Source organism: Periophthalmus magnuspinnatus, chromosome 10 (genome assembly GCF_009829125.3).
Source record: "Periophthalmus magnuspinnatus isolate fPerMag1 chromosome 10, fPerMag1.2.pri, whole genome shotgun sequence".
Classification (NCBI taxonomy): Eukaryota; Metazoa; Chordata; class Actinopteri; order Gobiiformes; family Gobiidae; genus Periophthalmus; species Periophthalmus magnuspinnatus.
The window spans coordinates 1,970,752-1,992,969 of record NC_047135.1 but is presented as its reverse complement, the minus strand read 5'-3'; the positions used below and the strand labels follow the sequence as shown (position 1 = coordinate 1,992,969).

Below are 22,218 nucleotides of genomic sequence, written 5' to 3'. Positions count from 1 at the left end.
AAAAACAAAACAAAAAACCTCAAAATAACTTAAAAAACAAAAATCAAACAAAAAAACTCAAAAAAACAAAACAAAAAAATAAATAAATAACTCAAAATAACTTAAAAAAAAAACAAAAAAAAAACTTTTGAGTTTTGAAAAGTAAAAAAAAAAACCCAACTCAAAATAAAAAAGGAAAAAAAAAACCTAAAAAAAAAAAAAAAAAAAAAAAATGGAACAAATAATCTCAAAATATCTCAAAAACCCCAGGATCATGTAAAGGGTTAATACGAACATTTAAGACCAAAATGAGTCTGAAGCAGCAGAGACAGAGAGAGGAGACAGTTTTTCAATAGAAAGTGAACTGGAGCCAGAGCTGATGATCACTTCCTGTTTGTAACGCCGCAGCTAGCAGGTTAGCTATGTCCATTTATATAAACAGTCTATCGGAGACGCACCAGTGTTGAGCTGCAGATATTTATGTAAATGTTCTTTATAAACAACATCGTGTCTTTTTGCTCTTAATATTTGTGGATCTTGTTTTAGTTTAACATCTTCACATTTCTTCTTCTTCTTCTTCTTCTTCTTCTTCTCTCAAGTTGTAAAGCTAACGGCTAACGTGCTTAAAAATGCTCTTTGTGAACAGAAACCTGATTAAATCCCAAATCGCAGCAAGTTACGTGTCTGAAAACGTCAAATTTTTTCTTTAATCTTAGTCCCAGATCACATTCTTTATTGATAATCTTAAACAAAAGCGTGATGTTGTTGTTGTTGTTGTTGTGTTCTGTCCTCCGTGACCTGCTCTTCCTTTCTCTCGCCGTCTCTCTGTTTGTGGCTCGCTGCGCACGGTCAAAACCACAAAGCCTTCTGGGTACGGCGTTCTCACATAACTGGCATTTCTCGTTGGTCTGGTTCATATTTCCTTGTATTTTCGTAGGTTAAACCAGTTCGTTGACCTTTTAAACTTTACTTAACCGAACTCCCGTCTTTAAAGTCCACGTTTGGTTGTTTTTTTTCCTTCTGTCCATCTTTTAACACCCGTTTGTTTCTTTTGTTTGCGTTTTTTTAAAGTGACGGGGGCTCGTTACCGTGGCAACCTCTTTGATGTTTCATAACGGGGAAAAAAAAAAATTGTAGGTACTTTTCCGAAAGCGAAACCGAAATTGGATACGGAGGAATTTTAACAGCGTAAACGAGCCGGAAGCATCTGAACGATTTACAAATAAATATCACAACAGGTTCCTTCCAGAAAGTCGGCTCTGGGTCGTCTTTCCCGGCGGCGTTTTTACAGATTCAGATGTTCCCCGCCCCCGCCCCCGCCGCCGCCGTCGCCGTCGTCTCTCTGAGGTTTGCAGCTGATCTCGTGTTTGAAGAATTAAAAGCCTCCAGACAAATAAATAAAAGCAGAAAAGGTGACACCAATCGGCCCGTGCCTTTAAATTTGGCTCAGAGGGAATTTAAAGGGGAGTGGATCCAGGTGCGCGCAGAGATAAGAGTGAGCCCGCACAAAATACAACGAGAGAAGAAGAAGAAGAAGAAGAGGTAGAAACGGAGACAAGGAACGAGTACTGCGTGTGGTACTTAAGTAAAAGTACTGACGCCAGAGAAAAGAAATACTCAAATAAAAGTAAAAGTATCACATGAAAAAATCTACTTAGGTAAAAGTACAGATACTGGAGAAAAGAAATACTCAAGTAGAAATATCACATGAAAAAATCTACTGTAGTAAAAGTACAGATACCAGAGCAAAGAAATACTCAAGTAAAAGTATCACATGATAAAATCTACTTAGGTAAAAGTACAGATACTGGAGAAAAGAAATACGCAAAAGTAAAAGTATCACATGAAAAAATCTACTTAAGTAAAAGTACAAATACCAGAGCAAAGAAATACTCAACTAAAAGTACAGGTACCAGGGCAAAGAAATACTCAAGTACAATACTCCAGATTTTTCATGTGATACTTTTTCTTTTAATTAAGTAAAAGTACAGATGCCTGAGCAAAGAAATACACAAGTAAAACCAAAAGTACCACATGATAAAATCTACTAAAGTAAAAGTATAGATACTGGCACAAAGAAATACTCCAGTAAAAGTAAAAATATCACATGATAAAATCTACTTAAGTAATAGTACAAATACCAGAGCAAAGAAATACTCAAGTAGATTTTTCATGTGATACTTTTACTTTTAATTAAGTAAAAGTACAAATAGTGTAGCAAAAAAAAAAAAAAATGCAAGTAGAAGTAAAAGTATCACATGAAAAAATCTACTTAAGTAAAAGTATTAAAGTACCTGTTTAAAAATGTACTTAAAGAGGAAAAAGTAAAAGTATTTCACAGATTTTTGGATCCACTTTCTTTACAAACTGGTTTTGTTTGTACATTTTTGCTTGTTCAAATACTGAAGTAGTGGAGTAGAAAGTACAGATACTGCTCTCAGATGAAGTACAGACACCTACACGTTTTTCATGAGTGCAGTACTTTCCTTTTCCTCCGTCTTGTTCCTTCTCTGGTGTGAATCTTTTGCATAAACTGAGTCGTGTTTCAGGGTTTGGCCCGTTTCATTTTACTCCTGATTTATTGTTGTGTCGATATAAAATTCCAGTGACGAGTTTGTTTTGTTCAGATTCTTTTTGTTTTAATGTCACAACAACAAACGGAAATAACACTGGTACTTTTGGGCCATGCAGCGGGAGAAGTACTCAGTGTAGTAACATAAGTAAACGTACAAAAAAAAAATACTCACATGAAATGATCTGCTTGAGTAAAAGTATTAAAGTATCTGTTTAAACACGTACTTAAAGAGGAAAAAGTAAAAGTATTTTGAGTTTTTTAGTCCAAAACAACTGAATCAATTTTTTTTTTCTGTTTTTATTTGTATATTTTTGTGTCTTTTCAGCAAATCTCACACAATAATAAAAATACTTTGTACTTTCTACTACACTACTGCACTGAAAAGTAAAATACTGCTCTCAAATGTACTAAAGTAAAAGCAAAAAGTATCCACTGTAAAAAGTACTCAAGTAAAGCACAGATACCTCAAATTCCTGCTTAAGTACAGCACTTTACTACTTGTACTTCATGACCTTCCATCTCTTGTAGTACTCTTATTAGTAGGCCAAAATACTTCAAATATTTCTCATAGACGCTCCGCCCAGACGTGGCACCATCAGGGCGACGACCAACGAGGAACTTACTGGAACTGGGCTCTTTTTTTTCTTTCTCTTTCTTATTTTTTTTAACGTTTTTTTATTTCAAACTTTCCCGATTTTCCTCTGCAGATCCAGACACTTTCCCGACGGAATATTAATTAGAATTTTGTCAGAAAAGCAACGATTAGGAATAAAAAAACTGATAAAAACTGCAAATATCTGTCACTGTAACATCCTGAAGTTTGATACGTCGCTACAGAGAAATATCACGATAAACGATAAAATTGAAACGACTTTACGCCACTGACTCAACATAAACCTCAATAAACGCAGTATTTTTTAACTTTTTTTTAATACAGTATCAGTGAAAAGCATCAGCTAAAACTATTAAACATCAGAATGAACAAAAAACATGTCCTGGATGTGACTTTTTCGTCCGTCCGCGGCTCAAATCTCACCGTTTTACACAAAAACAGCAGAAATCTTCCCAGTTTTACAACAAAAATCTACAAACGATGTATATTTGAATGGATATTATTGTTATAGTGACACGTCGAGCTGCACGTTTCACATTTTCATTTAATTTATTCATTTATTTGGAGCGGATTAATGACCACTAGGGGGCAGTATACATTTATCCAGCTGTTAATGTTTAAATATAAAAAAAGTATGTAAAATGTGCAAGAAAACTTAATTAATCCCGCCTTTATCTTCCATTAAAACATAAGTGAAATGCTTTGTTTATATATTTTTATAGTTTATATTTATAGTTTAAAGAAATATATGTATAAAAGGGCAACAGTGGCTCAGTCGGTAGAGCATTCGTCCGCTTTAAGGTGGGAAAGCGTTAAATAAAAATGCCGTTTACCGTTTAAATTCACGACAATAACTGCATCAAAGGGTCACTGACGATAATTTAGATGCACAGCGTTGCCGTGGTAACCATTAGACGTTTTTTTAGGCGGCAACGGGAAAAAAAACGACAACGAGAACGACAAGAATGGAACAAAAACGCTGAGGTGGAGTCAACACCGAGACTTTGGCGTTGGTTTTGTTGTAAATCCAGAGCTTTCCGCAGTTTCAGCTTAAAACTTTTCAAACGTTGTGTCGTATAAAACGTCCGTAACCTCTGAGATTATTATTATTATGGAGAAATCACATTGAATTTAATTGATTACAAAAATAAAACTAACCCATATGTGTAAAAATGAACGAATATAAAACCAAATCTGTGTCTTTTTTGTTGTGTTTGGATCGTTCACCTTCACACTTATAATAAAATAATAAAATAATTTAATAATAAAATGATCATTATATAAAAACACATTAATTCCTGTCACGTTTCTGCCTTTTTATTAATTTTTTTCATTATTTATTTATTTTTATTTTATTTATTTTTATTTATTTTGAGCACAGGTACACCTAAAGGTTCAAGTCGTCTTTTTTTCGTCTCTCGTCTCTCGTCTCTCGTTGAGGAGACATCTTACATTCCTTCCCTCTCTCTTTTCCGCAGACCCGGCTGCTGTGTGACTGACGCTCCGTTGCCATGACGACCCACGTGACGCTGGAGGATGCTCTGTCCAACGTCGACCTGCTGGAGGAGCTGCCCCTCCCCGACCAGCAGCCCTGCATCGAGCCCCCGCCCTCCTCCATCATGTACCAGGTAAAACACCACCTCCTCCTCCTCCATCATGTACCAGGTAAAACACCACCTCCTCCTCCTCCTCCTCCTCCTCCATCATGTACCAGGTAAAACACCACCTCCTCCTCCTCCTCCTCCATCATGTACCAGGTAAAACACCACGTAACCCCATTCCTCCCCCCTCCCCCCTCCCCCCTCCTCCTCTCTCCTTCTCTCTTCACCTCCGTCATCCTCTCTTCTTCTCCCTCCTCCTCTCTCCTTCTCCCCTCTCCTCCTCCCTCCCCCTTCCTCCTCCCTCCTCCTTCTCCCTCCTCCCTCCTTCTAACTCCTCCCCCCTCCTTCTCTCTTCTCCTCCCTTCTCCTCCCTCCTTCTCTCTCCTTTTGCCTCCTCCTCTCTCCTCCTACCTCCTCCTTCTAACTCCTCCTCCTCCTTCCTTCTCCCTCCTCCCTCCTTCTTCTCCCTCCTCCCTCCTTCTAACTCCCTCCTCCTCCGTCCTCCTCCCTTCTTCTCCCTCCTTCCTCCTTCTCTCTTCTCCTCTCTCCTCCTGCCTTCTTCTCCCTCTCCCTCCTCCTCCCCTCTCCTCCGTCCTCCTCCCTTCTTCTCTCTCCTCCTCCCTTCTTCTCCCTCTCCCTCCTCCTCCTCCCTCCCCCTCCGTCCTCCTCCCTCCTTCTCTCTCTTCCTCTCTCCTCCTCCGTCCTCCTCCCTTCTTCTCCCTCCTCCCTCCTCCTCCCTCCTGCCTCCTCCCTCCTCCAAACATTACAGTAGTATATGTAGTATATGTAGTATTTGTAGTATATGTAGTATAAGTAGTATATGTAGTATATGTAGTATTTGTAGTATTTCGTGTCTGTATAGTGTTTTGTTTGTACTGTGTAATTTGGGCCTCGACAGATCCGCCATTTTGTTTTTTCTCTGTGTCTCTTCTTCACGTCTTTCTCTCATCTCCTTTTCGTTCCTCCAGGCCAATTTCGACACCAACTTCGAGGACAGAAACGCGTTTGTGACGGGGATCGCTCGCTACATAGAGCAGGCCACGGTGCACTCCAGCATGGTGAGACTCTAAACCTACATATGTACCATGTTTTTGTGTGTGTTTTTCTCCGTGTTTTAGCTCTTTTTCACCGACACAAAGCTCACTGTGGGAATCTGAACCTCGCAATCAAAAAGCCCATTGTTTCAGCGGCGTTGGCGATCGTCGGGGGCTTTAGTTTCACACTCGGCTAATGGTGAATCGGGCTAAAGCTCTTCTCTCCCGTGATGCTGGATGAATGGAGAGTGTGATTGGACTGGTAAAGAGGGGAAGTGGACTTTTATTTAACCCTGGGTAAAAAAAGGAAGTCCCAAAGAGGAGGTCCGGTCTATTTGAGGACGCCGCTCGCTCAGACTGGGTGTTGTCAGAGCGTTGTCTCGTCTGCACTATGTGAACGATGCTCAAAAATAAGTATATCTGTTATTTTTATGTTTAGGTGATGTTGTGAATACGATTTATACTTTTTTATGATATTTTTAAAGAGTACATGGAGCTCAGAAGTCAATTTTACGTCCATTTTTCCCATAGACTTTTCAAAAAATTTAAGTATTAACAATTAAATGCGTCGCTGAGGCCGACCAGCTGCATTCACACATGTTTGAGTCACACTTTATTATCGGTCTGTCTATGTCTCCAAAGCTCAAAATGCTCTGTTCCACCTTGTGATGTCATCAAGTGGTAGTTTTCAACAGTTTTTAACAGCTCCTTTTACCTTTAGTTCAGTAGAGGCAATTGAAAGGAGCTGAAATGATCCAAATGATTCTAGGGAAGGTGTGTGGAGTTTAGTATGGAGTGGAGTTTAACACGGCTATTTTATTTTATTATTATTATTTTATCTTTTGATTGTTTGAGGGTTTTTTTTGTTTTTTTTTTGTCTGTTATTATTTATATTTATTTATTTATTTATTTTTAGGAGTTTAACACAGATTTTTTTTTATTATTTTATTTTATTTTATTTTTTTTGTTTGTTTTGTTTTTTTTCCCCTATTTTTTATTAATTTTTTTTTTTTAGGAGTTTAACACAGATTTTTTTTTATTTCTTTGTTTTTTATTTTTATTTATTTTTTATTTTTTTAGGAGTTTAACAGATTTTTTTAGTTTGTTTTTTTATTTATTTATTTTTTTTTTAGGAGTTTAATACAGTAGGGCACTTCCTGTATCACCACATGATGACATCACAAGGTGGAACGGAGTGTTTTTGAGAGTGTTTGACAGAAGAACTCAGCCTAAATCTGCAGGTTTGTGTGTTAAACGTGTGTGAAATAAACAAAACACAACTCTAGGTCTGTTTGTGACGAGGAAACGACATTAGAGCAGATCAGAAAACATCGTAACATTGACTCTTTAAACATGGTTAAAGTCTCTGTTCAGGTTCCACTTCTTTGTCCAATTATTTTGACTTTTCCCGTCCTTCGTTGACGCTGAAATGTTGTGTTTTTAGAATGAGATGCTGGAGGAGGGTCATGAGTACGCGGTGATGCTTTACACCTGGAGGAGCTGTTCCAGAGCCATTCCACAGGTAAACGGCTCTTTTATCGACTCTTAACACGGAGATTAAATATATTTCTGGCTTGTTGATCCGTTTCTCGCTCCGGTTTCGTACTTGTCTGGTTTTGTATAATATTTAAAAAAGTCTAACCACAGAAGTTCCCTTTTTTTTTCTTTCTCACGATGTAATTTAACAAACATGAGAAAGTAACTTACTCTCTGTTCAAGTGTGAATCCATAATATTCTCATAGACGAGTTTATTTGTACAGTTTGTACTTAAAGTGTTTACAGAATAAGATTAAAATCATATGAAACAAATAAACATTGTCAAATTAGACGCCTGCGTGAAAACTTCAGGAAGAATGTTTTATCTGCAGGAAACTCAAACACTCAACAGGTTTAGACCTGGTTTAGACCTGGTTTAGTCCTGGTTTAGTCCTGGTTTAGTCCATGTTTAGTTCGTGTTTAGACCTGGTTTAGTCCATGTTTAGACCTGGTTTAGACCTGGTTTAGTCCTGGTTTAGTCCTGGTTTAGTCCATGTTTAGTTCGTGTTTAGTCCTGGTTTAGTCCATGTTTAGTCCTGGTTTAGTTCTAGTATAGTCCTGGTTTAGGCCTGGTTTAGACCTGGTGTAGTCCAGGTTTTGTCCAGGTGTAGTCCGGGTTTAATCCTGGTTTATTAGTCCTCGTTTGGTCCATGTTTAGCACTGGTTTTGTCTTGATTTAGTCCTAGTTTAGTCCAGGTTTAGTCCTGGCTTAGTCTTAGTATAGTCCTAGTTTAGACCTAGTTTAAACCTAGTTTAGTCCTGGTTTATTCCTGGTCTAGTCCTGGTCTAGTCCTAGTTTAGACCTGGTTTATTCCTGGTTTAGTCCTGGTTTAGTCCTGGCTTAGTCTTAGTATAGTCCTAGTTTAGACCTAGTTTAGTCCTGGTTTAGTCCTGGTTTAGTCCTAGTTTAGACCTGGTTTAGTCCTGGCTTAGTCCTGGCTTAGTCCTTGTTTAGTCCTGGTTTATTCCTGGTTTAGTCCTAGTTTAGACCTGGTTTAGTCCTGGTTTAGTCCTAGTTTAGACCTGGTTTAGTCCTGGTTTAGTCCTGGCTTAGTCCTGGTCAAACCTACTGGAGACAAACACATGGATAAGTCTCTCTCGGTTTAAACGGCACAGATCAATTTACGACCACAAAATAAACTATTACTTATTTTGAGTTACTGTTAATTAAAGATCTCAGTGTTTTAATGTTTCCCCTTTGAGGCTTTTTTAACGATCTATTTAAAACAATATTTCATGACAAAGCATTGAAACGGCGCCCTCTTGTGTTCCAAAGGTAAAATGCAACGAACAACCCAACAGAGTGGAGATTTATGAAAAAACAGTGGAGGTTTTAGAGCCTGAGGTGACCAAGCTGATGAAGTTCATGTACTTTCAAGTAAGACCACATTTTATTTTTTTATTTTTTGCTGTGTTTTTGGTGTTTACGATCCGTGCGTGTCTTCTCCTTCACAGCGGAAAGCGATCGAGCGTTTCTGCAGCGAGGTCAAACGCCTGTGCCACGCCGAGAGGAGGAAGGACTTTGTTTCGGAGGCGTATTTACTCACTCTAGGAAAATTCATTAATATGTTTGCCGTGTTGGACGAGTTAAAGAACATGAAGTGTAGCGTGAAGAACGACCACTCCGCCTATAAGAGGTACAGCTCTCGTTCTGCGTAACAAAAGCGTTTAATCAGAACAACGGTCTATAAAACGTTTGTGGTGTCCATGTTTTGTTCCAGAGCTGCTCAGTTCCTACGGAAAATGGCCGACCCTCAGTCCATCCAAGAGTCTCAGAACCTGTCCATGTTTTTAGCGAATCACAACAGGATCACTCAGGTTTGTTTAAATTATATTAACGGGGAAGTGGAGCAACCAAAGAGCCAATCAGGAGTGAGAGTGTTGGAGGTAATGCTGGTTTAGCAGAGACCGGGTTTAGTCCTGGTTTAGTCCATGTTTAGTCCTGGTTTAGTCCTGGTTTAGTCCTGGTTTTTGTCCTGGTTTAGTCCTGTTTTAGCCCTGGTTTAGTCCTGGTTAAGTCCTGGTTTAGTCCTGGTTTAGCCCCGTTTTAGTCAATGTTAAGTCCTGGTTTAGTTCTGATTTTTATTCCTGATTTTAATCCTGGTTTAGTCCTGGTTTACTTCTGATTTAATCCTGATTTTAGCCCTGGTTTAGTCCTGGTTTAGTCCTGGTTTAATCCTGGTTTAGTCCTTGTTTAGTCCTGGTTTAGTCCTGGTTTAGTCCTTGTTTAGTCCTGGTTTAGTCCTGGTTTAGTCCTGGTTTAGTCCTGGTTTAATCCTGGTTTAGTCCTTGTTTAGTCCTGGTTTAGTCCTGGTTTAGTCCTTGTTTAGTCCTGGTTTAGTCCTGGTTTAGTCCTGGTTTAGTCCTTGTTTAGTCCTGGTTTAGTCCTGGTTTAGTCCTGGTTTAGTCCTGGTTTAGTCCTGGTTTAGTCCTGGTTTTTGACCGGGTGCTTAGCAACACTGTCAATCAAACCTGTTGCTAACGCTAACAGGAGCGACCTTGGATAAAGACGGACCTGATTTGTCTGTTATTAATGTTCATATCTTGATTTACAGACACAGTAGTGAAATTAAAACACCAAGAACTGTTCAAATTTCACAAAAAAGCAGCGGGATTATTTGTAGAAAAAGCCAAAAATACGGTGAATCAAATCTAAAAATATGAAATACTTATAAACACAGACTGAAACACACTGGGCTGGATATAATTTAAACACGGCCACATCAGACTATTTATATAAATGGACATAGCTAACCTGCTAGCCACCGCGTTACAAACAGGAAGTGATCATGTGCGCACTTCCAGCTCCATCGACTCTGGCTCCAATTCACTTTCTATTGAAAAACTGTCCCCTCTCTCTGTACCTGCTGCTTCAGACTCGTCATTTTGGTCTTAAATGTTCGTATTAACGTAGCAACAGGTTTGATTGACAGCGACGTGGGCGGGAAGGGGCGTTACCTTCAACATCCTCTCTCCTGATTGGCTCTTTGGTCGCTATGACACTCACCATCAGAATTCCAAACACAGAACTCGTCTCTGAATTAGCCGCTATAACTGCTAGCCTCGTTTTTGCCCGGAAACGCACATCCTTATCGCATTTTCCCACGCTTTTTCCGCAGTGCCTGCACCAACAGTTGGAGGTGATCCCCGGGTACGAGGAGCTTCTGGCCGACATCGTCAACATCTGCGTCGACTATTACGAGAACAAAATGTACCTGACCCCCAGCGAGAAACACATGCTCCTGAAGGTACGGACACGACGGTCACGCATTATCCCGTGTCTGCGTTCTCGTTATAATCGCCCCGTCTCCGTGTGCGTCGCAGGTAATGGGCTTTGGTCTCTATTTGATGGACGGTAATGTAAGCAACATCTACAAGCTCGACGCCAAAAAGAGGATCAACCTGAGCAAGATTGACAAGTTTTTCAAAGTAAGGCGGCGTCTCGTTTTTGCATGTCTTTCATCCCGCACGCCGCTCGTGTTTGTGGCCCGAGGGTGAAACCGAGGCTTTTTCGTACGTCTGTTTCAGCTTCAAGTGGTGCCGTTATTTGGAGATATGCAGATAGAACTGTCACGCTACATCGAGACCAGCGCTCACTACGAAGAGAACAAGTCCAAGTGAGAAAAATACTGAAATAACTTAAATGACAAATGAGCTGGATGGTCTGTTCCACCTTGTGATGTCATGAAGTTGACATTCATTTCTCTTAATTATTTTTAATGTTGTGTAAACAGAACTGTCACATGTTCAAGTCATGGTTCAATTTTAAAATCATGAAAACGCCTCCATTTTCTTTCCTCCTCTCCTCCTCCGTCTCCTCCCCCCTTTCGTCCCTCTCTCCTCAACTCCCTCATTTTCTCTTCATCTTCTCTCCATCTCCTCCCCCTCTCCTTCCTCTCCTCCCTTTCCTCCCTCTCGCCCCCTTCTTCTCATCTCGTCCATCTCCCTCTCCTCTCCATCTCCTTCCTCCCTCCTCCCTCTCCGCCCTCTCTTCCCTATCTTCTCCTCGTCTCCTCCCTCTCTTCCCTGTCTCCTGCTCCCTCTCCTCCTTCTCTTCCCCCTCGCCTCCTCATCTCCCCCTCGTCTCCTCCTCATATCCTCCCTCTCTTCCTCCTCTCCTCCTCTCTATCTCTTCCCTCTCCCCTCTTTCTCCTCTCCCTCTCCCCCTCTCCTCCTCCTGCCCCTCTTCCCCCCTCCCCCTCTCCTCCTCCCCCTCCTGCCCCTCTTCCCCCCTCCTCCTCTCCTCCTCCCTCTCCTCTGCCTGTCATCCCCCCGTCTCCTCCCTCTCTCCTCCCCCTCTTGCCCCCTCTCCCCCCCCCTCTTCTCCTCCCTCTCTCCTCCCCCTCTTGTCCCCTCTCCTCCTCCCCCTCTCCCCCTCCTCCTCCTCCCTCCTGCCCCTCCTCCTCTCCTCCCCCCTCTCCCCCCCCTTCCTCCTCCCTCCTGCCCCTCTTCCCCCCTCCTCCCTCTCCTCTACCTGTCCCCCCGTCTCCTCCCTCTTCATCCTCTCCCCCTCTTGTCCCCTCTCTCCTCCCCCTCTTGCCCCCTCTCCTCCCCCTGTCCCTCCCTCCCTACTCCTCCCCCTGTCCCTCCCTCCCTACTCCTCCCCCTGTCTCCTCCTCCCCCTCTCCCTCTCTCCTCCCCCTCTTGTCCCCTCTCTCCTCCCCCTCTTGCCCCCCCTCCTCTCCTCCCTCTTCATCCTCTCCCTCTCTCCTCCCCCTCTTGTCCCCTCTCCTCCTCCCCCTCCCCCTCTCCCCCCCTCCCTCTCCTCCCCCTCCTCCCCCCTCAGGTGGACGTGTACCCAGAGCAGCGTGTCTCCTCAGTATAACTTGTGTGAGCAGATGGTTCAGATCAGGGAGGACCACATTCGCTTCATTTCGGAGTTGGCTCGTTACAGTAACAGTGAAGTGGTGACGGGCTCCGGCCTCGACTCCCAGAAATCCGACGAGGAGTACAGGGAGCTGTTCGACCTGGCGCTGAGGGGGCTGCAGCTGCTGTCCAAGTGGAGCACGCACGTCATGGAAGTGGTGAGGGCGGAGTCACGATGGTCGAGCGATATCGGGGAAAAATAAAGCTCAGTGTGGTTTTTTTCATGGCCGATACCTAAACCGATTATTTAGAATCCAGTGCAGCCGATGGCGATAAACTCTGTTGAGTTTGTTGAGTCTTTGGGCCAAACTGTGGGTCCAACTTGGATTATTTTCCCTAATTTATGTCATTTAAATTTACTCCAAACTCACAGCCGCGTTTTTATCATCAGCCGATAAGACGAGGCCAGTTTATCTGTACACAACACAAAACACAATCAAAAATGAACATTAAAAGAGAAGAGGCTTTAGGGTTTTATTCTCCCATTTCTGTTTAATATATTTTAATGTTGTTGATGTTATTCTTAACAGTTTTAATTAAAGATAATAGACTTCATATTCTCTGAACAACTGTGCTGTTCTCAACTTACCAATATTTCTCACACTGATGAGCACGTGGTTTATTATATAAAATCTATTCTCTTAAAAGTTTGTTGAAAGAAAAATAAGAAACAACTGGGTTTTATGTTAGAAAAATGTATAACTGCCTGTGCCAACAAAAAAATAAATAATAAAAATATATAACTGGGCTCTATAAACTTCCAAAAAGAAATTGTAATAATAATAAAAAATATATAATTTAAGAAAAAAATAAAAAATAAAAAATTATAATACAAAACTTTGAAACCATAATATTACAAAAAATTTAAATAATAATAATACAAAAAATTAAAATTTAAAAATAGCAGTAGTAGTAGTAATATATGATCATAAATAAATAAATAAAAACATAGTAAAAATATCCTGCCTTTGACGTCCTGTTTCTCTTATGTTATTTTCAACCACAGATGTATGTGTGTGTATTTTGGAAATTATTGCAAAGCTAAACTTCATGGTGAAAACTCTAATAAACATAAAAATAAACAAAAGTGATGTTTTGTACCGTCTGCCTCTCGTCCCTCAGTACTCGTGGAAGCTCGTCCATCCCACAGATAAATTCTGTAACAAAGACTGTCCCGGGACAGCAGAGGAGTACGAGCGAGCCACGAGGTACAACTACACCAGCGAGGAGAAGTTTGCCCTGGTGGAGGTCATCGCCATGATCAAGGGACTGCAGGTAAAACACTGGACCAGAGAGAAAGGTCCAGATTTGATTTATTTAATACATTTCATAAACAGTGACACGTGAGGATAAGACGCAACAAGACAGAACAAGGACTGTACACGTAAAACAAAGTGACAAATGGAGATCTCTCTGTCCTCTCTCACCTCCTCATCTCCTCTCCATCTCCTTCCTCTCTCCTCCCTCTCTTCCCCCTCGCCTCCTCATCTCCTCCTCGTCTCCTCCTCATACCCTCCCTCTCTTCCTCTTCTCCCTCTCTCCTCCCCTCTCCTCTCCATCTCTCCTCCCTCTCCGCCCTCTCTTCCCCATCTTCTCCTCCTCATCTCGTCCCTCTCTTCCCCGTCTCCTGCTCCCTCTCCTCCCTCTTTTCCCCCTCATCTCCTCCTCATACCCTCCCTCTCTTCCTCTTCTCCCCCTCTCCTCTCCATCTCTCCTCCCTCTCCTCCCCATCTTCTCCTCCTCATCTCGTCCCTCTCTTCCCCGTCTCCTGCTCCCTCTCCTCCCTCTATCCTCCCTCTCCCCTCTTTCTCCCCTCCGTCTCCCCTTCTCCTCCTCCTCCCTCTCCTCTCCCCCCCTCCTCCTTCTCCCCTCCTCCTCTCCAAAACAGCTATTTAGTGAGAAACGAAGATATAGAGAATGTAAATGGGGGTAAAATAAATGAATAATAAAATAAATAAATAATAAAAAAAGAAATAAATTGTATACATATAATAATAATAATAATAATAATAATAATAATAATAATAATAATAATAATAATAAGGTTGGGTTTTTAAATGACGTCACTGTTTATTGACCTGTTTAAAATAATAATAATAATATTCCTGTGTGTTTAGGTCCTGATGGGGAGGATGGAGTCCGTGTTTAACCAGGCCATCAGAAACACCATCTACGCCGCTCTGCAGGACTTTGCCCAAGTGACGCTGAGAGAACCACTGAGGCAGGCCGTCCGCAAGAAGAAAAACGTCTTAATCAGGTACAACATTATCAAAGTACTTTACATATGATTATTTTTACCCAGTTCGTGGAAACATCTTGACTAAAGTTTTCAAGTTCATGCTTTGGCTTTGAGCGAAACTAAAATGAATCCACAAAGTTCAGAAGAAAAACTAGGAAATGTATTTATATTGTTACTGTTAAACAAAATATGTCTCATTTTGAATCTTTATTACTACATTTATACTTTAACAAATGAACAACACTTAAGTACATTTTAAACGGGCACTTCAATACTTTTACTTTAATAGATTTTTTCATGTGATAATTTTACTTTTAAATTGTTTCTGTTGAACAAAATTCAGCTCAAATCTTGATCCAAATCACCACATTTGAAGCTTTATAAGACTCAAAATCTGCACAAAATACTTTTACTTTTTTCTCTTAAAGTGCATTTTTAAACAGGTACTTTAATACTTTTACTTAAGTAGATTTTTTCATGTGATACTTTTACTTGAGTACATTTGAGAGCAGTATCTGTACTTTTACTCCACTACATTTTTAAACAAGACTGAAAAGTAAAAGTATTTTTGTCTGGGACCTGCTGAAAAATCTGCTGGTTTATTTTTAACACGTTTAGAATTTGAACAAAAAATATACAAATAAAAACAGATGGGAAAAAAATCTATTTAATTGTTTCTGTTGAACAAAATTCAGCTCAAATCTTTATCAAAATCACCACATTTGACGCTTCATATGACTCAAAATCTGCACAAAATACTTTTACTTTTTTCTCTTAAATGACATTTTTAAACAGGTACTTTAATACTTTTACTTTAGTAGATTTTTTCATGTGATAATTTTACTTTTAATTGTTTCTGTTGAACAAAATTCTGCTCAAATCTTTATCAAAATCACCACATTTGACGCTTCATAAGACTCAAAATCTGCACAAAATACTTTTACTTTTTTCTCTTAAAGTACATTTTTAAACAGGTACTTTAATACTTTTACTTACGTAGATTTTTTCATGTGATAATTTTACTTTTAATTGTTTCTGTGGAACAAAATTCAGCTCAAATCTTTATCAAAATCACCACATTTGACGCTTCATAAGACTCAAAATCTGCGTGAAATACTTGTTCTTTTTCCTCTTTAAGCACATTTTTAAACCGGTACTTTGACACTTGAGTAGATTTTTCATGTGATACTTTTACTTTTACTTGAGTACTACTCCTTTGACCCCTGACAGCACGTCTCTGTTCATGTGACAGTTGTATATTTCCACGTCTTCTCTGTGTTTGTTCCAGTGTTCTTCAGGCGATCCGAAAGACCGTGTGCGACTGGGAGGGAGGACGGGAGCCTCCGAACGACCCCTGCCTCAGAGGAGAGAAAGACCCTAAAGGGGGATTTGACATTAAAGTCCCTCGCAGAGCTGTGGGCCCCTCCAGCACACAGGTCTGAACTCAAAAGGGCCCAAAACAAAAACATGACACACGTTTGACTCTGGGCTTTACCATCGTTTGTTTAAAGCGCTCGTGTTACGCCATTTTCTCATCTGTGGTATAATATCGTTTCCTCATCGCAAACGCAAATATTTAGGCTTTTAAACAGAAAACACGGCCCATTGACTTCAGTTAGCTTGATCCAACAGCATTCAATCATCATCTCAAAGGATCATGGGAAAAAAAAAACAAAACAAAAAAAACATTATTGTTATATTACGCAAATTACACTTGTGAGCTTTAAGTCGTGTTCTAATGCTGTTTCCTCCTCAAAAACAAACCTGGAGTTGTGTTTTGTTTCATTCACACATGTTTGAGTCACACTTTATTATTAGTCTAAGCTCAAAACGCTCTGTTCCACCTTGTGATGTCATCAAGTGGTATTTTTTCTCAAGTTAACAGCTGCTTTTACTTTTAGTTCAGTAAAGATTTGCAATTCCAGAGGCTGAAATGATCCAAATGATTCTAGAAATGAAGGTGTGTGGAGTTTAAAAACACAGCGGAGCACTTCCTGTATCACCACATGATGACATCACAAGGTGGAACGCTGTGTTTTTAAAGGGCCCATATTACACTATTCTCTTCTTTTGTTCTAATGTTTCCTCGTCACAAACGGACCTGGAGTTGTGTTTTTGTTTCATTCACACATGTTTAACGCACAAACCTGCAGATTTAGACTGAGTTCTTCTCTTAAACTAAAAAGAAAAACACTCTGTTCCACCTTGTGATGTCATCATGTGGTAATACAGGAAGTGCTCCACTGCGTTTTTAAACTCCACACACCTTCACAAGAATCATTTGGATCATTTCAGTCCTGGAATTTCCAATCTCCACTGAACGAAACGGAAAAGGTGGCGCTGCTAACTTGAAAACTACCACTTGATGACATCACAAGGTGGAACAGAGCGTTTTGAGATTTGGAGATGTAACAGACTAATAATAAAGTGTGACTCAAACATGTGTGAATGAAACAAAACACAACTCCAGGTCTGTTTTTGAGGAGAAAACAGCATTAAAATAAGTCTAAAAGTTTAAATTGAAGTTGTTTTTTAAAGCGTTTTCTTCTGCGTCTCTTTCCGTTGCAGCTGTACATGGTGCGCACGATGCTGGAGTCGTTGATCGCCGATAAGAGCGGCTCGAAGAAGACGCTCCGCAGCAGTTTGGACGGACCCATCGTCGTGGCGATCGAAGACTTCCACAAACACTCCTTCTTCTACACGCACCTGCTCAACTTCAGCGGTAAAGTGAAAGTAAAACACGGACGAGTCGACGTGTCAGCGATTAATGTCTCGATTAGTAAACTAGACAAATGGCTGTTGGACTGTAGACCATTGTGTCGTGCGTCCTGATTGGCTGTTGGACTGTAGACCATTGTGTCGTGCGTCCTGATTGGCTGTTGGACTGTAGACCATTGTCCATCAGTCTCCTCCATGCCGTGTCTCCTGTCCAGTACAGAATGTGTTCAGACAAATTTACATAAACGTTGGATCTCAGTGTGACTCTGAAGTGCTGTACGTTTGCAATTTGTTTTCTCCCCGACAAAACCCACAATGTCGATGAAACGTTCTGCACCGACAAAGCAGCAGTCGCACCCAAAAGGTCGAGAAAGATGCTAACCTTCGCAGAAAAAGTTGGACTAGGTAGAAGTTCCGTGGCTGCAGGGGGCGCCATTACAAAATAAATTCATCTTCGGTTCGTTAGATAAAAAAGGAGGAAAATAACGCGGTTTCATTCTATAATACTGTACCTTTTTTTTTTTAATCTACGAAGGTTTGAACTTTGAGAGAGTTTAAACGAGAGAGAAATGTGAGAAAATGTTAACGCCTGTGTGAGAAAAGTGTATAAAGTGTGTGGTGAGGGGTTTTACAGACAAAAACACATAGAATAATTGTAAAACATAAAGCGGATTTCACTTATTGAAGGTTATTTTTAGAACGTAACCCCCGGGATAAACGAGGGGCCAGTGTACTGTGATTTAAAATGTGCAGATTCTAACATAATGCTCCACAGGTGCTGTAGACTGTAACTATAGAGACACAATCACAGTGTGTCTTCTTTAAAGCGACCCCTGTCTCTGTCCCTGCAGAGGCCCTGCAGCAGTGCTGTGATCTGTCTCAGCTCTGGTTCAGAGAGTTCTTCTTGGAGCTGACCATGGGCCGTAGGATCCAGTTCCCCATCGAGATGTCCATGCCCTGGATCCTCACAGACCACATCCTGGAGACAAAGGAGCCGTCGATGATGGAGTAAGACCCTCAAATCAGCTTTATTTTCAGCTGTTAGTGTTCAGTAAAGTAACCCCACTCTCTTGTGTTTAGATATGTGCTGTACCCACTCGACTTGTATAATGACAGTGGATACTACGCTCTCACCAAATTCAAGAAACAGTTCCTGTACGATGAGATTGAAGCTGAGGTAAGAAAAGAATCATTTTGTTAACACTTAATAATTCCCTTAAAGGTCCTATATCACGAAAAAGTTTACTCTAAATATTTAGTCATGTTTTAATGCTGTTTCCTCCTCAAAAACAGACCTGGAGTTGTGTTTTGTTTCACTCACACATGTTTGAGTCGCACTTTATTATTAGTCTGTAACATCCCCAAAGCTCAAAACGCTCTGTTCCACCTTGTGATGTCATCAAGTGGTAGTTTTCAAGTTAACAGCTCCTTTTACCTTTAGTTCAGTAGAGATAAGTGGCAATTCCAGGACTGAAATGATCCAAATGATTCTAGAAATGAAGGTGTGTGTAGTTTAAAAACACAGTGCAGCACTTCCTGTATCACCAGGAAGTGACATCACAAGGTGGAACAGAGCGTTTTCCAGCCTAAATCTGCAGGGTCTGTGTGTTAAACATGTGTGAATGAAACAAAACAAACACATAACGCTTAAAACGTCCTCTTTTTGCTTGTAGGTCAACCTGTGTTTTGATCAGTTCGTGTACAAACTCGCCGATCAGATATTCGCGTACTACAAAGCGATGGCTGGAAGGTAGGAGTAGATACTTATCTCCTAAAACGTGTAATCTTGTTTCCGTCTCTGGAGATAAAATTGTCTTTGTCCCTCGCAGCGTGCTCTTAGACAAACGCTTCAGAGCAGAGTGTAAAAACTACGGCGTAATAATCCCGTATCCTCCTTCAAACCGGTACGAGACGCTGCTGAAACAGAGACACGTGCAGGTAAACGGCATCGGCGACGTTCTGTTTGGAAATAGACCAGACCGCCATGTTTGTTGTGGTAGAAAATAACTTTATATCTGATGTTTTGCAGTTGCTGGGTCGGTCGATTGATTTAAACCGACTGATCACACAAAGAATCTCTGCGGCGATGTACAAGTCTCTGGATCACGCCATCAGCCGCTTCGAGAGCGAAGACCTCACCTCCATCGTGGTAACGTCTATTTAAATAATTTTAGAAACAGTATATTTCTCCAGAGCTTTTAATATAAAAAACACTAGACAACATTTTGGACACAACCTCTCAGCTAATGTTTTTTTGTAGTTTTTTTTGGTGTTATTTTTACTACTTTTTACATTTTATACACACACAGAAGACATCAAGTATCTGAAGTAAGATATATATGGACTTATGTAAAAAGTTGAATAACTACAACAAAAATTTTAAATGACAAAGTAGCCACCTTTTGCTTTGTCGAAAAAATATTTAGTAGTTTTATACATTTTTTTCTTTACTACATAATTCCATATATCTTACTTCATATATTTGATGTATTTTGTGTGTATATAAAATGTAGTAAGAATTAAAACAACAAAAACATAATAATAAGAGGGTTTGTCCAAACTTTTGACTGGTGTTTAAACATGCATTACCAGTCAAAAGTACTAACTATTTTACGACAAAGCAAAGGGTAGCTACTTTTGGAGGATTTTGTACGTAATTTCTTTTTACGTAATCTTACTTCATATATTTGATGTCATGTCTTCTGTGTGTGTATATAAAATGTATGAAGTAGCAAAATAAAGAAAAAAAGTGCTAAACCAGAGCTAAACTAGAGCTAAACCAGTGCTAAACCAGGCCCAAGCTAGAGCTAAACCAGTGCTAATCCAGTGCTAAACCAGTGCTAAACCAGAGCTAAACCAGGCCCAAACTAGAGCTAAACCAGTGCTAAACCAGGATTAAACCAGGGCTAAACCAGTGCTAAACCAGAGCTAAACCAGGCCCAAACTAGAGCTAAACCAGTGCTAAACCAGGATTAAACCAGGGCTAAACCAGAGCTAAACCTGTGCTAAACCAAAGGTAAACCAGAGCTAAACCAGGGCTAAACCAGAGCTAAACCAGAGCTAAACCTGAAATAAACTAAAAAAAACATTAAATAAGATGGTGTGTCCAGACTTTTAACTGGTAGCATATATATATTTTGTCTTTTACAGGAATTGGAATGGCTGTTGGAGATAAACCGTCTGACTCACCGGCTGCTGTCCAAACACATGACTCTGGACAGTTTTGACGCCATGTTTCGTGAAGCTAACCACAACGTGTCGGCTCCTTATGGAAGAATCACGCTGCACGTCTTCTGGGAGCTCAACTTTGATTTCCTCCCAAACTACTGTTACAATGGGTCCACAAACCGGTCAGAGCATTCTTCTTTAGTGCTATGGCTTTTAATGATCTCATACATTTTGTTTTTTATAATTTAATGTTTTTGATTTGCAGCTTTGTGCGCACAGCCATTCCTTTCACACAGGAGCCTCAACGGGACAAGCCAGCCAACGTGCAGCCTTATTACCTTTATGGTTCAAAGGTCAGATGCACCTGTTCAGCTTCATAGTTCAAATATTACACGGAGCTAATCACTTTACCTCAACCAACTCCAAATCCAACGTCTGTTCCCCCGAGCTCTAAAAATATAGAAATACTGAAATAAACATGTACAAAAAGAGGACAAAATCTGGAGAAAACCAGTGTCAAACCTGTGCTAACCCAGTGCTAAAACAGCGCTAATCCAGTGCTAACCCAGTGCTAAAACAGTGCCAAACCAATGCTAACCCACTACTAAATTAGTGCTAAAGAATGGAAAAACCAATGCTAACCCAGAGCTAACCCAGTGCCAAACCAGTGATAACTCAGTACTAAAACAGTGCCAAACCAGTTCTACTCCTCTGCTAAATTAGTACTAAAGAATGGGCAAACCAGTGCTAACCCAGTACTAACCCAGTGCTAACCCAGAGCTAAACTAGTGCCAATCCAGTGCTAAACCAGTGCTAAACTAGTGCTAAACCAGTGCTAACCCAGTGCTCCAGTGTTAACCCAGTGCTAACACAGTGCTAAACTAGTGCCAAACCAGTGCTAACCCAGTACAAACCCAGCGCTAACCCAGAGCTAAACTAGTGCCAAACCAGTGCTAAACCAGTGCTAACACAGTGCTAACACAGTGCTAAACTAGTGCCAAACCAGTGCTAACCCAGTACAAACCCAGTGCTAACCCAGAGCTAAACTAGTGCCAAACCAGTGCTAACCCAGTACTAACCCAGTGCTAAACCAGAGCTAAACTAGTGCCAAACCAGTGCTAACTCAGAGCTAAATTATTGCTAACCCAGTGCTCCAGTGTTAACACAGTGCTAACCCAGAGCTAAACCAGTGGTAACCCATTGCCAAACCTAAGGTAAACCAGTACTTCCAGAGTGCTAACCCACTGCTAAATTAGTGCTAACCCACTGCTAACCCAGAGCCAAAACAATGCCAATCCAGAGCTAAACTAGGATCAAACCACATCAGTCCCAAGATCAAACCCAGTCTTATCTATGCCCTAGTTTGACTAAAATAACTTCTCTGTCCCAGATGCTTAAAAAGTCTGTTCTCTCCTCAGCCTCTGAACATTGCCTACTCCCACATATACAGCTCGTACAGAAACTTCGTGGGTCCGCCTCATTTTAAGACCATCTGCCGTCTCCTTGGTTACCAGGGCATCGCCGTGGTGATGGAGGAGCTGCTCAAAATCGTCAAAAGCCTGGTATTTTTCGTTTTTAGGACAAATGTTTGGTTTTTTTTTTTTTGTTTTTAATATAATGCCATGTCCGAGTCTCACTAAATATGCTGTGTCTTTAAATAACTGTTTTCATTCCAGGTTTTGTTTTGATAAATGTGCTTTTTTTGTTGGCGTTGTTTTATATTTTCCAACTATTTTTATCTGGATTCTTTTTGACAGTTGCAAGGGACCATTCTGCAGTATGTAAAAACCCTGATAGAAGTTATGCCCAAAATCTGCCGCTTGCCTCGTCATGAGTACGGCTCCCCAGGTGAGATACGTTTACCTACACATCTGTGCTGCCATATTAA

General features: G+C 40.7%; 1 protein-coding gene across 2 annotated transcripts in view; it reads left to right on the top strand.

Moving 5' to 3' along the window:
- Window positions 1-22,218, top strand: part of cyfip2 (cytoplasmic FMR1 interacting protein 2) — a 46,497-nt gene that overhangs the window by 10,137 nt on the left and 14,142 nt on the right. The window contains exons 2-24 of one of the 2 annotated variants that reach the window (XM_033974010.2): window positions 4,646-4,795; window positions 5,737-5,826; window positions 7,247-7,324; window positions 8,616-8,717; window positions 8,795-8,976; window positions 9,061-9,157; window positions 10,459-10,587; window positions 10,664-10,768; window positions 10,868-10,956; window positions 12,126-12,363; window positions 13,328-13,480; window positions 14,323-14,462; window positions 15,733-15,880; window positions 17,013-17,166; window positions 18,014-18,170; window positions 18,243-18,339; window positions 18,836-18,912; window positions 18,992-19,100; window positions 19,192-19,311; window positions 20,313-20,512; window positions 20,596-20,683; window positions 21,749-21,892; window positions 22,088-22,178. In XM_033974010.2, the coding sequence (XP_033829901.1) occupies window positions 4,679-4,795; window positions 5,737-5,826; window positions 7,247-7,324; window positions 8,616-8,717; window positions 8,795-8,976; window positions 9,061-9,157; window positions 10,459-10,587; window positions 10,664-10,768; window positions 10,868-10,956; window positions 12,126-12,363; window positions 13,328-13,480; window positions 14,323-14,462; window positions 15,733-15,880; window positions 17,013-17,166; window positions 18,014-18,170; window positions 18,243-18,339; window positions 18,836-18,912; window positions 18,992-19,100; window positions 19,192-19,311; window positions 20,313-20,512; window positions 20,596-20,683; window positions 21,749-21,892; window positions 22,088-22,178 (2,905 nt within the window). In that variant the 5' untranslated portion in view covers window positions 4,646-4,678. Of the gene's footprint in view, window positions 1-4,645; window positions 4,796-4,910; window positions 4,925-5,736; window positions 5,827-7,246; window positions 7,325-8,615; window positions 8,718-8,794; window positions 8,977-9,060; window positions 9,158-10,458; window positions 10,588-10,663; window positions 10,769-10,867; window positions 10,957-12,125; window positions 12,364-13,327; window positions 13,481-14,322; window positions 14,463-15,732; window positions 15,881-17,012; window positions 17,167-18,013; window positions 18,171-18,242; window positions 18,340-18,835; window positions 18,913-18,991; window positions 19,101-19,191; window positions 19,312-20,312; window positions 20,513-20,595; window positions 20,684-21,748; window positions 21,893-22,087; window positions 22,179-22,218 lie in introns of those variants that run through there. The other variant, XM_055224631.1, reaches the window with a different exon arrangement.